Here is a 15,620-nt window from a genome sequence, read left to right on the forward strand (position 1 = left end):
CATAATGACATCAGAACTCCATAAAGGCGTTATCTGGTGAGCTGAATTACTCTGGGCCTTCTCAAACCCAGCGCAGGATGGAATACACACTCCAGATCTGATCATTGCGGGTTATGATGTTCCTGTCTCGCTCCAGACTCCCTCCCTACCGGGAGAACAAAGGATTCTGGGAGTGAGCCATCAATCAGACTGACACCCTGGCACGGTGATGGATATTCAGATTCAGATGGATATTCCGATAATACCCAGGTGCATGGGAGGGAGGGAGGGAGGGATGGATGGGTGAATGGAGACCTGGATAGAATTTAGGGATGGATGGATGGATGCAGGCCTGGATTGGAGGGATGGTCGGGTAAATAGATGGATGGATAGATGAATGCCGATTCATGGGCAGAGACGTGTGTTACTTCCAAAGACAACAGCTCAGCGTCGAGTGCAGACGTGAGCACGTTCTGCTGGCTACGGAAGATTCACCCCGGCTCCGTCACTCCTCCTCAGGAGTCAGTAAAGCAACATGGAGCTTTAAATGTATGTGCGCATGAGCATGCGTATATGTATGTGCATGTGCGCATGCGCGCGTGTACATTTGCGTGCCCGTGGATGTGCGCGACTGTGTGTCGTGCCGTAAACAAACGGAGACAGATGGAGAAGATGAAGGTGTTGCTAACACAACAATGTCTCTCCTCTTCTGGGACCCATGACAACCAGTCACATGTTGACAGCTTTCCACACTCCACGCCTCGCCTTGTCTTCACGCAACCTGTTTCTCACCTCCACCTGCACAACGATGCTTTTATTCTTCTTTAAGGCTTTGTTGTCGCCATTTATCTCACCAAGACGTCAGCCTCCCCTGGTAGAACTTACATATACAAGATTGGCTTGATTCGTGAATTAATGAATTAACACAACAGCACACAACCCGGCTATATCTGTCGAGATTCGAAATACAATGTCAAGTATTCATTTTGCTGATGCTTACGTACAAAGCCACATGCAGTGGGGGCAGATTTTGAACCTGCAGACGTTTGATCTGCAGTCAAATGCTCTACCACCGAACTGTACTCCCTCCCTCTATCTGACCCCAAACCAGCGTTAACCCAACCCTGACCTCACACTGACCTCACACTAACCCAACCCTAAGCAATCCCTAACCCAAGCCGAACCTTTCTGTGTCACACTTGACAATGCCTTACTCAACACCTGGACGATCTTAACTCCGCCTCTGCTCCGCTTGAGGCCGACAGCACTGAGTTTGCTACGAAGGCTCTGGTTAGTGTCAGGTCAGGGTTTGGGGTGACTACCGCTCAGCATGCAACATCCTTGTTCCTTCCAAGCTCTTCACCAAGCAGAGGGACCTGGGTCTTCACAACTCCTTTTTGTGACAGACCGTGATGAGTCAGCCTACAGGGAGGAAGGAAGAGCCCTGGTGGAATGGGGCCAGGAGAACCATCTCGAGAACCACCCCACGGCACTGAAGAAGTGCCATGGGCCCATCACAGGACCCAGCCATAAACTGTTCTCTGCTTCCATGTGGCACACTTCCAGAGCCAGGACGGTTTCCACCTCTAAGCCATCACACTATTGAACTGTCAGCCCAGGTTGACTGACAACACTACCCACTGTATATTTGCATAAATACACAAAATGACACTGCATATTGCTATCTGCCCCAAATGCATTGCAAAGTATTGACACTGTATACCACACAGAGAAAGAAACTTCAATTTGATTATGATTTGATTTAACTCCTGATCCCAGGCCCTCAGCAAGGTTGGATTGTGTGACTGTGTTAATTGGCAGGTACAAACACTGATAAACAAGCAAAATAAAACAACATGAGCTCTTTGGTGTGATTAGAGAAGATTCTGAGAAAAAAAGGTGAACACACTTCCTGTTTTGTAACGTGAAGCTTCCTTAATTGTCTGTGATTGGCTAATTAAGGAGGAAGAAGGATTGACTACTGTGTGACTTCCTGTTTTGAGGGTGGGAGTGATGGAGAGGTTTAAAACTGGATCACCCCTCCACCCGTTTCTCTGGCACTCTTCACAGTTGACATTGAACATACTAATAATACCCTCGCCTTTAGATTTTTCACCCACACAAAACACTCTGAACGTGAAATCTCTCTTCCTTCGTCCTCCCCTCCGTCTCGATTCATCTCTCACCTCTCACCCCTGCCTCTCTCTCTCTTTCTCTCTCTCTCTCTCCCCCTCTCTCACTCTCTCCGCCATCCATCCCTTGCTCCCTGTCTGCGGCCGTCCTGGCGGCCATCTGTCATGTGGTGTTTATGGTTTCCGTGGCGCCGTGTCCTGATGACCACTGTCAGAGGGAGGCTCCCATTACTTCAGAGTAGGGCCAGACGGCTCTCTGACACCCCCACGTCCTTGGGGGGTGGGGGGGTGGGGGGATTGGAGTGTGGGGTATAGGATTAATAGGGGGCGTGTGTGTGTGCAGGGGGGAATGAGGTGTCTGTGTGTGTGTGGAGGATGGGGGTGAAACCTGGGACCTGAGTGGGGTAGAGGGTTGAAGGATGGGAAGAGTGTGTGTTTGAAGGGGGGGGGGTACACTGAGGCGTGTGTGTGGAGGAGGAGGGGGGGTGAAACTTGGTGAAAACTAGGTGGGGTATAAGATTGATGGGAAGGGTAGGAGAGCGTGTGTGTGTGTGTGTGGGGGGGGGGTTTGGTGGGATGAGTGGGATGATCTTGTCGACCTGTCCGTCAATCCAGGGTACATACAGGAACTGACCTTGGAGTTCCCCTGTAGGAACAGGAACAACACGCCCAAACTGACAGAAGTGATGAAGGCGTCTACAATGGAGGTCCATGGGCTGATCCACTGCGGGTGTGTGGCTAGTTGGAATTATACAATCCATCTGAAAACGTCTTTAACACCCAGATAATTATCCCTTTTCCTTTAAAATATATTAATTTTATATCAATCATATCTCAACCAGCCAGCCACATATTTGTTTCTATCCCTTTAACGTATTAAAGATATTTTGAGAGTGATATAAAACTGACTGGTGAAATAATTTTTACTACCTGCTGGAACAAAATGGAATCCCTTTTCTTCAACAAGCCATTCTGTCCTTTCTGTCTCCCTCTCCCTCTTTCTCTCCTTCCCACACCCTTTTCCCTTCCCCTCTCTCTTCTCCCCCTCTCCTCTCACTGAATGTCTTAACTGGGCAGCAGAGCCGGTGATGAATTCTTAAACAGATCAAACTGATAATTGTATTTCATAACTGTCAGCTGTGTGAGAGCTGGCCGTGGAGGGGCGGGCGGGGGGGGTGGGGAAGGGGGGGGGGTTGTGTCGCAGTTTCCTTCTCCCCCGCCGCCCCAATCCTCTGTCAGGCCGCAATCACCAGGGATGTGCTTACTGTCTCCAGCCCTGAATTACTCAATCAGGGGGACACGTTTATGTGCTACACCTTTATTACAATTAATCAGAGGGACTTTATTAAGGAAGTTATTCCTCCTCCTGCAGTTGTCCTGGTGCTGTGTGTGCTTCTGTCTGAGGGGCACTGAGCAGTCTCACCACGGACATACAGACAGACAGGCAGGCAGGCAGACTGGCAGGTAGACAGGTAGGTAAACAAGTAGACAGAAAGACAGACAGGCATACAGACTGCCAGGCAGACAGTTATTTGATCTTAAATAACCTACCATTTAAAAAACAGTTAAATGGAGGACAAGCTACCTGGAAACAGAGAGTCCTAGCCAGACCTTGAATGCTGCAGATTTCCATAAAGAACCAGACTGTTCATGAATGAAGTCATCTCTCTTACCTCAGTTAAATGTTCTTGGTCTACAGTGGCTAATTAGTTAGAGAGGAGTTTAGGTTTGTAATTAGGATTGGTGTTATGATGGTGCTGGGAGTTAGGGAGTTCAGAGTCTAAGAGAAAAAGGAGAGAGGAAGAGCTAGAAGCAGGGAGAGAGCAAGAAAAAGAGGAAAAATAGAGCAAAAAAAGAGTGAGTGATCAAGAAAGAGAGAGGAAGGGGAGAGAGAGGGACATTTAGAGAGAATGAAATGGATAGAAAGAGAGAGAGACAGGAATGGAGGCTTGGCAGTGCTGGACATTGTCCCTGAAGCACATGACAGTAATACCACACCATGCCACACTATCAAGGAGATGTCTCTGTTACCGTGCCAGCCTTGTCTGCCGGCCTTGTGTTTCAGACCGTGTGTGTGTGTTTTGTATTGGTGTCATTGGCATGTTGATTTAGTAAGTGATTTAGTAAGTATACATCCAAACTGTACTTACTACACGCACACACACACACACCTTTTTCTGTACAAAAATAACATGGTACAATTTCTGAAAAGCTTGAAAATATTGGAGCATGAGCTAAATGCATCTGTGTGCACCTCCAGGGTCTAGGATCTTTTGTTAGGAGGCTGTATGCAGCTACAAACCAATTAAACAAGAACTGTTGTTGTCTCCATGTTGGCCTAGGCACTAATTGGACTGTGAACTCATTCTAATGGTAAAAGGTACAGGTGAGCCCTAGGGGATGGAGAGAGGAAGGGAGAGAGGGATCCATACTCCTAACCAAAGAGACGCTCATTGCCAGTCCCTCCCCGTCTCTGAGCAGACACGCGCAGCGGCGGCAACGGTATCCAAGCATGTTAAATCTAACCGGACATGCATGTGGCTCACCCCTCTCACCTCGCCGTCGCCGGCATGTCCGAGCGTGCTCCTGCATTTCAAACCCCTGACTGAACCACAGCGCTGAACAGAGGACACCCACCCGTCCCACCCCATCACACAGTATCTACAGCCGCTTTCTACAACCCTGCTCTTGGAGAAATCCTCTCCTGTCGGGTTTTCCCTCCATTTGTCGTTCACTAACCAACTGACCAACCTGCTGCTCCTTAAAATCCGGAGAGTCAAATTAGAGCTGGTGGGATCCCCTTCCAGGATGGTCGTCCTCCAGGGAACCGTGCTAGAGAACCCTGGTCTACATGGGAGAAAAGCAGCCTCCAGGAGAGCTACAGCCTCCTGGGCCCTCGGAGGACGGTCCGTCCGTGTCTAGCTGTACACAGGGACTCGGCGTGCTGGATGCAGATGGCTGCAGTCGGACGTGCTGAGTGGGGACACCTGTATGTTGCTTCACACTGGGAGCGGTTATGGTTGGCCACCTGGATGAGGAAATAAGGAGCTAACGTGTTCACAGAGCATGAGCTCCCCATCATCCACGGCAAGCAGGTGGGGGCAGGTGTGTGTGTGTGTAAATAAACACTAGCCCTTTATCCCTGTGAAAATGTATGCTGATATTGATAACCAACTCAACTTGAGAGCAAATTGTAACGGGTAAGACATAACACGTAATCGTTTTATTTCCAGACCAACACCTTCTGTTCGTATTGAGACAAAGTACTTGGTTTGAGGGGAAAATAGGTGCATTTGAACCTCACACGCTGAGGAAACCTTGCACGTTAGGGGGCATTTTACGAGACATTCCATAGAAGCGATTTTCTGCTTGTTGTGGAGAAAACTAATGACATTTTCAACCGGAGTTCTGGTTTGCTGGCCTAATGTAGTATTATGTGCTGCTTGGGGGCGTGTGCACATGAGAGATTGATGATGCGAGTGCTGCTTCTGTCACCCAATGAAACGCCTGGACCCAGAGCTGCTCCCGTTTCTGACAAGCGGACACTGTTGTTATTACAAATACTTCCAGGAGTAATTTCAATCATAAACGATGAATAAATGCATTCATTATTGGATAGTACAGCCTAGTTGATTATATCTGTATCATAAAATATTGCACATTTTATAGACTATAGTCCAGATTTCTGGATATTCAAACGAGTGTAACAGGTATAGAACACTAGGAATGGCTAGATTTCAGAATAATTGTAGAAATGTCACCTTTAACCCTTGTGCTGCCTTTGGGTCACATGACCCAAAGGCAGCACAAGGGTTAAAGGTGACAAAGGTTCATAACGAACCATTGTTGTGTTTGCACAATTTTACCCAATACAAAAACAAATAAAAAAATATATATTTTTTAACCTTTGCAATGTGGGGGGTCTGAGACAACCCAACGGTTAAAATAAAATGCTTCACTTTGTTTTTGTATGCGGTAAATTTGTCGCAATACGACGGTGGGTCACAATGACTGATGGGTCAGAATGACCCGAAGATAACAAGGGTTAAAATGGTGATAGTTCTCCAAACTTATTCTTTTTTTAAGGATTAACAATTTAATTACAAATATATTTATAATCCTATACTCTAAATTGTGTATGTTTTGCATGTTAGAGAGAGAGAGAGAGAGAGAGAGAGAGAGACACAGAAAGAGAAAGACTTGCTGCTTCAGGTCAAATAGCTGGAGGCATGCTAACATGCTAAAAGCATACGAGTGCAATAATTATGCTAAACTGTCCCTTTTATAGCATTCAAAGAAATGGTGCATTAACAAAGAAAATACTGATGGGCTTGTTAATTGTTTAAAGTGCTGCAATCACACACTGATCTCTCCATGTCAACTCGGATTAGACACATTAGAAAACCAAAATGAAATCATGTTAATTTTACAATTGTAATAGTGATGGAAAGCTAGCGTGAGAGGGAAAGAGAAAATGACAAAAGACAAAACAAGCAAAGAGCAGAAGAATCCTGCATTTCTTTTTTTTTTTTATCAACATAATCAAAATAGGATTTGGCCTTACTGTATTACAAGCATGTCACAATATCAACAAAGAGCACAAACCGAGTTTGAAAAAACAACATTGTTTACATTGAGAACAGTTTGATTTTTTCTAAATTAAATTTCAGCTGTCACAGTAGCGATTAGTTGTGTGCATTTGTATTATAATTATATTAAAATAAATCTGCTGGTGTTCAGAGCCCCCCAGTGTGTTCTGTCTAATAGTATATTGGGCTATCAGTAATAGTGCTGGGTTAGCAAGACCCTGGACTACAACCAAGAAGCAGCCTTTTCACCAGGGACTACCTGTCCCAGTCCTTTTGTTTAGGGGCCATGTCCACCTCCGCCACCTTTCTGGGCTCACAGCTTACTAGTGTCCAGGGCATGGCCCACCTCCACCACCACCTTCCCCAGGTTCTTCCCTGCATACATGTAGTCAACAGCCCGGAACACGGCCTCCAGCCCCACAAACCTCCCCTCTGGAGCCAGGTCCCCACAGTCCACCTCACACACCAGCCGGCCCTGCCCCAACAGCCCCATCATGCTAACCAGCGCCTCTCTGTAGTCTCCCAGGAAGTGGGGCAGGAAGAAGCCCCGGACGCTGGCTGATTTCTGGAGCAGCTTCACAGGGAGGGTCCCCCCCCGGACGGGCTGGACCCCCGAGGAGGTCTGGTACCCGGATATGAACCCGATGACGATGAGGCGCCCCTTAGTGGCGAGGGAGTTGACAGCGAGGTCGAAGACGCTCCCGCCAACAGACTCGTAGATCACGTCCACGCCGTTGGGGTATTCTGTCCGCAGAGTCGCGGCCAGGTCCTCTGACGCGTAGTTGATCGGCCGGTCGCAGCCGATGGTCTTCAGGAATCCAGCCTTCTCATTGGAGGAGCAGGTGCCGATCACGTGGCATCCCGCCTTCTTGGCAAACTGCACCGCAAACTGGCCAGTCCCGCCAGCGGCTGCGGTCACTAGGACGGTCTGGCCCTCTGCCAGGTCGCCCAGGCGCTTCAGGGCGATGTAGGCGGTGGCGCCACTCACCAGGAGCGTCAGAAACTCCGGTTTCACCGCCGGCACAGGGACGCTCTTCTTGACAGGCACCACGGTGTACTCTGCGAAGGCCCCGTCCCCAAAGTAGGCCACCGTGTCCCCCACGGTGTAGCGGGCGCTGGCGCTCAGGCCCAGCCCCACCACCTCCCCGATGCCTTCAAAGCCCACGTCGAACGGAGGCCTCACCGACGGGTCGTACCGACCTGCAGAGTAATTGATGTCAGAAGCGTTGATACCAACAAACCTGAAAAAGAAGAACAGTTCATTATATTTCAAATGTTGTTGATATAGTGATTATAAAACAATACACACTTTAATTGGATAAGAATACACAGATCCAACAGTTTCTCAAAGTCATTTATTGTCAAATAACTGGTTGTTGAAAGTAATCAGTGGGTATAATCAGTATTTATAGTCCTATACTGGTCTGTGAGTTATCTCCTCAGACACTGGGCTCATCTTAATAGTCTCAGTATACTGTAAGACTGAGAAGGTCAGCTTTTCAGTTTCACTCTCCTAAAAAACATCAGTGACACGAGGATAGGAGGCACTTGGCTTGTTTTGGCAACGTCTTCATTTCTCCTGAAGAAAACAGGCCAGTACTGACAGGAAAAGGCTTGTATCAAAAAACACATTGCATGATGTCACGACTTATTGTCTTCAGAGATGCACACTGGAACAAACTGTACTTTAAAATAATGTATGTATTTATAATCAAATATCTTGTATGTATATTTGCAACAATATTAGTTGTTTTTTACGCTGTTAATAATAAAGGGGAAGACTGTGAGCAAAATAAATATGAAAAAAAAATGTTTTCCCCCATTAGATGCCTTGCTTGAGGCTTCATTGTGGATCTCACATGGTGCATAGATCTACCAATTCCGTTAAGTTACAAATACAAGACCAATTAAATTGATGAAAACCCCTCGGTTTGAATACTTTCTGACTCAATAGATTCATCGGGAGACTTTTGCCTCGTAGCTTATACTCACTGTCAGTTTAGCATTTTGTGCTTAGGCCTACATCTGAATTAAGGACTCAAAATGACCGCACGAATCATATGCATTAATGCCTCGACGTTTTGCATTTCATGGTGTGTTTCGGGCACCAAGAGCGTTTTTTTCAATCAACTCACAGAAGATGATAATTCACCTAATTTGATGAATGCACTGATTTGTTGTTCTGCTCTTCTTATAAACAATATATTTAGACATATGCCTACCAATTCGAGTTCAGAAATGTCTAATGAAAACAAATGTACAAAAAACAATTCGATTAAACGTCTACGCAATTAAACATTTCTTTTATTAGTAATGATTAGGCTATATTGAGACAACTTGTGATTAGTGCTGTTTTTAATGAATTACAAACATCTTGTATAAGCTAATTAATTACGTCAAGTACGCTGATAGGCCTATGAAAAAAATTGAAAGGAAAAGTACGGGTTTTATTCTGTCGTACTTTGTTCTATTCTGTTACAATAGGTGAATGAGGCAATGGTGATCACATGGTTTCCTTGGGGCCTTTCGACATGCATGAGTTACATGTATGTTATAGGTCAGAGGTAGAGCACCTGCAACAGCTTGCATCAACAGTGTTTTTGTAATTCTCAAGACGACTGAAAAGATATAGGTTACATTTTTATAACACAACGGGGTTATATATATTCGTTCATGCTATAACACGACTATATGTTTTATAGCTTATACTAAATTGGTGTAGTGTAAGCTACAACCAAAATTACATATCTGTGGTAAGATACCTAATATGTTAAGACAATAGCCGTTTACTTTATTGAAACTATAGGCTGCAGACTAGAGTTCGGCTAAAGGGTCAACGTTCTAAGGCTACAGGGTCAATTTCAGGCGCTCAGCCACAACTCTCAACAATCATTCAATTCACATTTAAATATCTCGTGAGTAATATCCAATCACATCTGCCACGCTCTAGCTCTTTAAAATGAAACTAAATAATAGATTCGATTATGATCACTGCATTTCTCATCTTAGCCGACAGTATCGATCTCGGAGACACTTGGACTAGGCAACTAACATGCAGGCTTTAGGCCGAGGCTGACTGCCGGGACAGTCAGACGGAGTTTCAGTTTTAACTTAACGGGTGATTTGGTGATATTTCTGCAACCACTAACGCCTTGCAAAGATGCCTCTCGGTGTCTTTCTCGTGTAGTCCGTACAGCCCCAATGTTTTCCTGTTCGCAGAATGGTGACGTAAGGAGAGATACAGAGACGGTGAGATGGATTGATAGACAAATGTAGGGGCGGATCTTGGTTGTATCCCTCACGTATTTCGCCCTCTCTTGAAATGGATGCAACTGTTGACACCGATGGGGATGTTTATGGCGATTTGGGCGGAGGTAAGGGATCATTTCGTAACTTCTAAACAATACCACCGCGCTTATCAATAATGTCTATAATTCCATGGGACATGTCCCAATGTTTGTACGAATCCATATTTAGGCGTGCAGCAAATTAGAGTTTTTTCTCTCCAGAATAGCTTACGAAAAACTTACCGATTTCTGACAAGCAAGTCTCCGTCGCCAGGTGTAGGGACTGGAACAGTTTGCAAGACAACTGCGTCTTTAAAATTTTGACTAAGCTTTGTAACGACCAGCTTTTTCATAGAGCTCGGTATCGAAGAGCCTTTAAAATCCATGAAGTGCGTGGAGTATGACAAATCTATAATGAAGCGTCGCAAAACGAAATGAACTCCAGAAAGTGCGTCGGTTCCACTGCGGATGCGCCCCCCGCTGATTACCGAAAACACCCTCCTACCGTGTCTGGAGAAGAACGAGGTGGACATTGCACCAACAGGGGGAAATGTGACAAAGTTCACGGACACTAAACGTGCATTGATAGCCTATAATAACAGCGTGTTTATCGTTAGCCTGTGCTAGGCTTTCTTCTGCATAGCAGGCCACAACACAATAAGCCTTGCTGTTTTAAAACATAACAATGCACGCGGCGTTGAGGCAATAATCGCTGTAGCCGTGTGTTAACGTCTTTAAGATGCCCATTACATAGCCAAATACACGGCGCAACCTTGTAGCATGCGGGCGAACAGGCAGCTAATCGTCGGAGTCCCTCCTCTTCCCGGACGCGAATCACTTCCTAGTAAGGTGAAACAAATCAAACCCTAGTCTCCAAATACATTCTCAGCGATTGTTTAGACCACTCAAATGCCAAACTCTAATGTGTTAGTAACAGCAGACTCGCCTAAGTAGCCTACTAAACCCCCGCTGAAAATATAAGACTTTAGTGAGGATTTTATTTTGAAAGAGGCACGTTCATGGATTCAAGCATGCGTTGGCAGTAGGCTGTTATGTTGCCAAAATATGGTTATGATCGCTTGCTCTCACGTTTTAAACCCTGGAGCAATTGGACAGCATATAGCCTAACTGTGACCAATCCATAAAGTCAAGATAGCCTAACACCTCTTCTCAAATTTGACTCCATGTTGAATACCCTGAGATCATAACCTTTACAAAATTAGTCTGGATGAAAACTGTTAGCCTTATAGATTAGTAACTTATGTTGTGATAGGCTATGCGTAAGTTGATGTAGCCTATATCCATATCTCAAAATAAGAATTTGACATTGCTTATCAAGCCACTGATTCCAAGCTTTCTTTGTCAATCCTTCGTTTTTTAAGTAGAGGGGAAAAACAAGACAATTAAAAAGATTGACAGGTAGGGTTCTACTGCCGGAGTGACGCTTGTAGCGCTTGTAGCGAGGGGAGGAGTGTAGCGGAGAAACGCTACTCGATGCGTCTGTCCATCAGTTGATGCTGTCTGAAACGCTTCTGGATCCGCTGCGCTTCAGTTTTTTCCCTCGGAGCAGCAGAGAAGACGTCGGCTAGCGCACTCCCTGGAGTTTACAGAAGAGAAATTAGTTCATGTCGATCTGTCCGCGAGGGTGGACGCCTTCACGTTGTTTGTTTCTTTTAGTAGCGGGCGCCTCACCTCGCCAACCACCCGCGAATGTCTGCCTAGACCAGAGGCCAGTGAGAATCATTTTCACGACTCCCAATGTAAGTAGGATCGAACTGAATAGAATGCCAACCGCTCGACTCAAGATAGTGAGTAGCGAAAGTATCCGCGGACGGCGAGGCTTGATGTGGCGGAGGTAGCGTGGTGACGGGCTGACATTAACCGTCTAATGTCTTGTCTATTTTCTCTGTTCTCTCTCTTTTCAGATCTGATGTTCGAGAAGCGCTGGTACGGAAATACATTTCACACGCTTTCGCTCACATTGGACTTATTTGTTTTGTTACAATCCGAGTTCATTTCTTTTTGGGGGAGAGAAGGCGTCACAAAGTAGCCCAACAACACCGTGAGATAGATAGTGATTTCAGCCGCGGTGGCAGCAGCGGAGTGACTGAAACTTGGCTCTGATGTCTGACGCTTTTTTCTGCGACTGAGATGAGCGAAGATGGTCTTTTATAGACACTACACGACCTGGAACCACCCCAACGCTGTTGTAATTTCTCAGAAACTTTTTTCTTTTTCTTTTGTGTGTTTGATCATTCGCCTGTATTGGTGAAAAAAAAACATTAGACAAAGCTGCACGTTGTCAGGTGGGCTGAATTCTTAAATTAGTAAAGATACAAAAAACAAACAAACAGGCAACAGAACGGTAAAATAAACTACTGACAGTTGTTTACGACAGAAAACTACGGGATGGTTTTTCTCCACTGACAGACTGGTTATTTTAGTTCCTGCATGAGAATCATTGTGGAGAGTGACGGACACTATGCCAAGGAGAAAGCAACAAGAGCCGAGGCGATCCGCAGGTAAGACCGGGCTCCGTCTCACAAGCCACCGTACATTCAACGGGCTACACACTCCAGTCTAAAGGCCTCCATAGCTATACACAATCTTATGATTCTTAAAATGATTAGATTAGTTTTATAAATTCACTGATGATAAGGGCCTTAGTTTGAATACTTTTTCACATGGCTATGTGTTTATTTTGAGACACAAGGGTTCATGTAATAACTCAATGATAGTCTATATTTACTTGGGATAGGAAGTCCGTTGCGGTTGGTCAGACGAGGACTCCACGAGGACAAATGGGCTACTTTAGTTTTTAGAGTGAGAAATTATGAATAATTGAGTCGAAAACGGGGGTAGAAAAACTGGTGAGAGCCGGTTCTCTTTTCTTTTCTGTTTTATTAGAGGATTGCCAGCGTTGATATGATACGTGATTGATCGCCTGTCATGTGGCAGGCTTTGATCTGTTCATTCCTGATAAACATCAATAAATCTCATAGCGGAGACGAGCATATTCCTGACAGATTTAGCCGCTCAAAGGACAACCCAATTGTCAGACGGAGACATGAAAAAAGTTTTCGAATCAGTGAGAAATTATCCCCCCCCCCCCCCATCTTTATTTTTGAAGTAACTGCTGCTGGTTACAATGTGAGCGGTTGACGGATACACGTCTAACAAAGACTTCAAAAAAGGAGCTATTATTAAATAGCCTTGTAATTATTTAGGGCACTTGGAAGTTTATATTGCTTCTCTGAAGTAAAGACAGAAGGGATTCACACAATTTACCCTCAATTCACACCCTCCATCTCAGATGCCCCATCCCCAAGTATCCACCAGTACCAATCATGTTTACTCTCTGACCAGCAAGGACCAACCGACCTACCAGATAGCTGGAAACAGCCATACAAAGATGAGGTTTAGTGATTTGGATTGAGGCTTTCTATCTCTTTCTCGTTTTCTTCCCCGCTCTAGCCTTTAAACAAATGTAAATGAGTGACAAGGATTTCATGGTCTGGCCTAATGAGGCTGGGCCTTTGAAGTTTAGCGTTAACAACTGCAGTGAACAAAAGACAGTTGTAGAATTTTAAAGAGATTTTGAAATGCGAGCGAGCGGGAGTAGAGAAGACTTTGAACTTTGCAGGTTTGTCTTTTTAAATAGGAGTGAAAGATAGAGAAGGGGAGTCGGAGGGTGACTGACTGGCTGGGAAGAACATTCAACCAGTGCTCCCTTTTTCACTCTCTCACTATCTCTCTACCTCTCTCTACCTCTCTCTCATTCTTTCTCTCTCCTAATATCCGTCTGCCTGTCTATCCACTGGATATAATATAAAGAAAACTGGAAGAGAGACTTCAATGTGTACTGATGGACCCACAGCATGAAAGTCTCTCAATCTACACATACAATACAATACATACACACCTCTTCCGTGATGATTCCCAGCTGATCCTGCATGTAAACACCATGTCACCTTGACCCCTGTGTCATGGTGCATATTGATCCCGACGGTCTCTGACGGTGTGTTCATAAGGGGTCACGGCAGGGTCAATCCCAGGCCGACAAGCACAGTTTACACTATCTCTGTATCATGTCGGCTGTGCAGAGAGGACACACACACTATGATTGTCTGCTAGAACAAATACAAAATGCACACCAGCTGGTGCAACACAGGGTTTTGTTACTGATCTGTCTCACACTGTAGTCTGAGAGAGGGAAAGACACAGACAGAGGGAGAGGGAGAGGGAGAGAGAGAGGGAGAGGGAGGTACAGATACAGAAAGAGAGAAGTAGAGCGAGAGATTTATAGAAAGAGCGGTTGGAGGAGTGCTAAACGTCGGTTGAGTTTGGAATGAGAGCTGATCATTGAGAAGGTTTCCAGGAGAGGCCACTCAGACAGATGGACCCCTAAGATCCTACAGGACTTTGTGTTTTGTGTGTTGTTGTATATTTTTGATAGACGCTATAATAGGTACATATATTTATACAGTATGTAACTTTGTTTTTATGTGTGTCTAAGGGTTGAGGAGTGTCTCCAAGATAAATGTTTTTTATCTTCGAGACAAGACTATTCTGTGGCTTCTTAGTCACGTTTCCAGGTTTTTCTTAAGCATTGCAAGCACTCGCTAAAAGTTCAAACCTCACACTTGAGAGTTGCAATGGACATTACACTATTTTTTTGTAACAAGTTAATGTTATACGCTAATGAACCTCATGTCATTAACACAAGGCCTATCACTTGACAGTTTTGTAATAATAAGATATTGCTCAGCCAATTGTGTGTGTTACTGCATCTGTGTGTGTGTTCTATTTGTGTGTGTGTGTGTATGTGCCATCTTTCAAATGTTACTTGAGACAGTAAATTGGCCCAGATTTCCATAATGTATATTTAGTTTTCGTGGAGAGACCATTTATATGTAATGTTTCTATTTCAGATGTAGGTTTATAGTGCGTAATTAATTTAATTTACGACTGTCCATAGTTAATTCGAGTCAATTTAACAACGTGTGTGTGTGTGTGTGCATGCGTGTGTGTGTGTGCAGTTCTCATGCGGACGTTAGGCTGAAGTGAGATTCGTCCTTGACTTAGAAGCCTCAACCAGTAGTAATGAGGATGAGAACGATTGTTTTAAAAAAAAAAAAAAAAGGGGGGGGGGGAAAGAGTGATCTTTCATTTAAAGGCTGGGCTTGTGTCACACACTGGGCTTCATGGTCTGAGTAGAAAAACACACCTCTTTCTCTCTCTCTTGGTGATGGGGGGGTTCCTAATGATTAGAAGGGAGGGGTGTAAGGTAGCTTCCCTAAGCTTCATTAGCCCTGCTCTAATTATCTGTAGAGCTGATGGCTTTCTGACAGGCCTTAACGATTAATGCTGACAAATTCAGTAGGGTGTCAGGTCCGGCGAAACCTTGATCTAATCAGCTTGATATTATACAGTCCCTATAGCCTCCAGTGCTGCCTCAACTCAATTTGCCTGTGCAGGTGACAAATGGACTTTGCTGGCTGACTAATCATGTCAGAGGATCCGGGTCGGTTAATGACCTGGCTAATCCACTACTTTTAACCGGGGGAACCAGGGCCTGGCGCAGGCGGGCGGGCAAGCTGGGATCAGGCGGCTGGCGAGCCTGTGACCTGCTG

General features: G+C 45.2%; 1 protein-coding gene and 1 long non-coding RNA gene across 2 annotated transcripts; one reads left to right on the plus strand and one right to left on the minus strand.

Moving 5' to 3' along the window:
• Nucleotides 1-6,557: 6,557 nt before the first annotated feature.
• LOC134016844 (prostaglandin reductase 3-like) lies at nt 6,558-10,846 on the minus strand. Its single transcript, XM_062456112.1, has 2 exons — nt 10,231-10,846; nt 6,558-7,941 (listed from the first exon to the last, which is right to left on the minus strand). Exons 1-2 carry the CDS (start codon nt 10,518-10,520, stop codon nt 7,014-7,016), a joined length of 1,218 nt encoding a protein of 405 aa, XP_062312096.1. The 5' UTR covers nt 10,521-10,846; the 3' UTR covers nt 6,558-7,013.
• Nucleotides 10,702-15,167, plus strand: LOC134016845 (uncharacterized). The gene is made up of 3 exons (XR_009929668.1): nt 10,702-11,747; nt 11,913-12,509; nt 13,649-15,167. It is a non-coding gene; the product is annotated as an uncharacterized LOC134016845 (long non-coding RNA).
• Nucleotides 15,168-15,620: the final 453 nt, after the last annotated feature.

The sequence above is a fragment of the Osmerus eperlanus genome, unplaced genomic scaffold, assembly GCF_963692335.1.
Source record: "Osmerus eperlanus unplaced genomic scaffold, fOsmEpe2.1 SCAFFOLD_271, whole genome shotgun sequence".
Lineage (NCBI taxonomy): Eukaryota > Metazoa > Chordata > Actinopteri > Osmeriformes > Osmeridae > Osmerus > Osmerus eperlanus.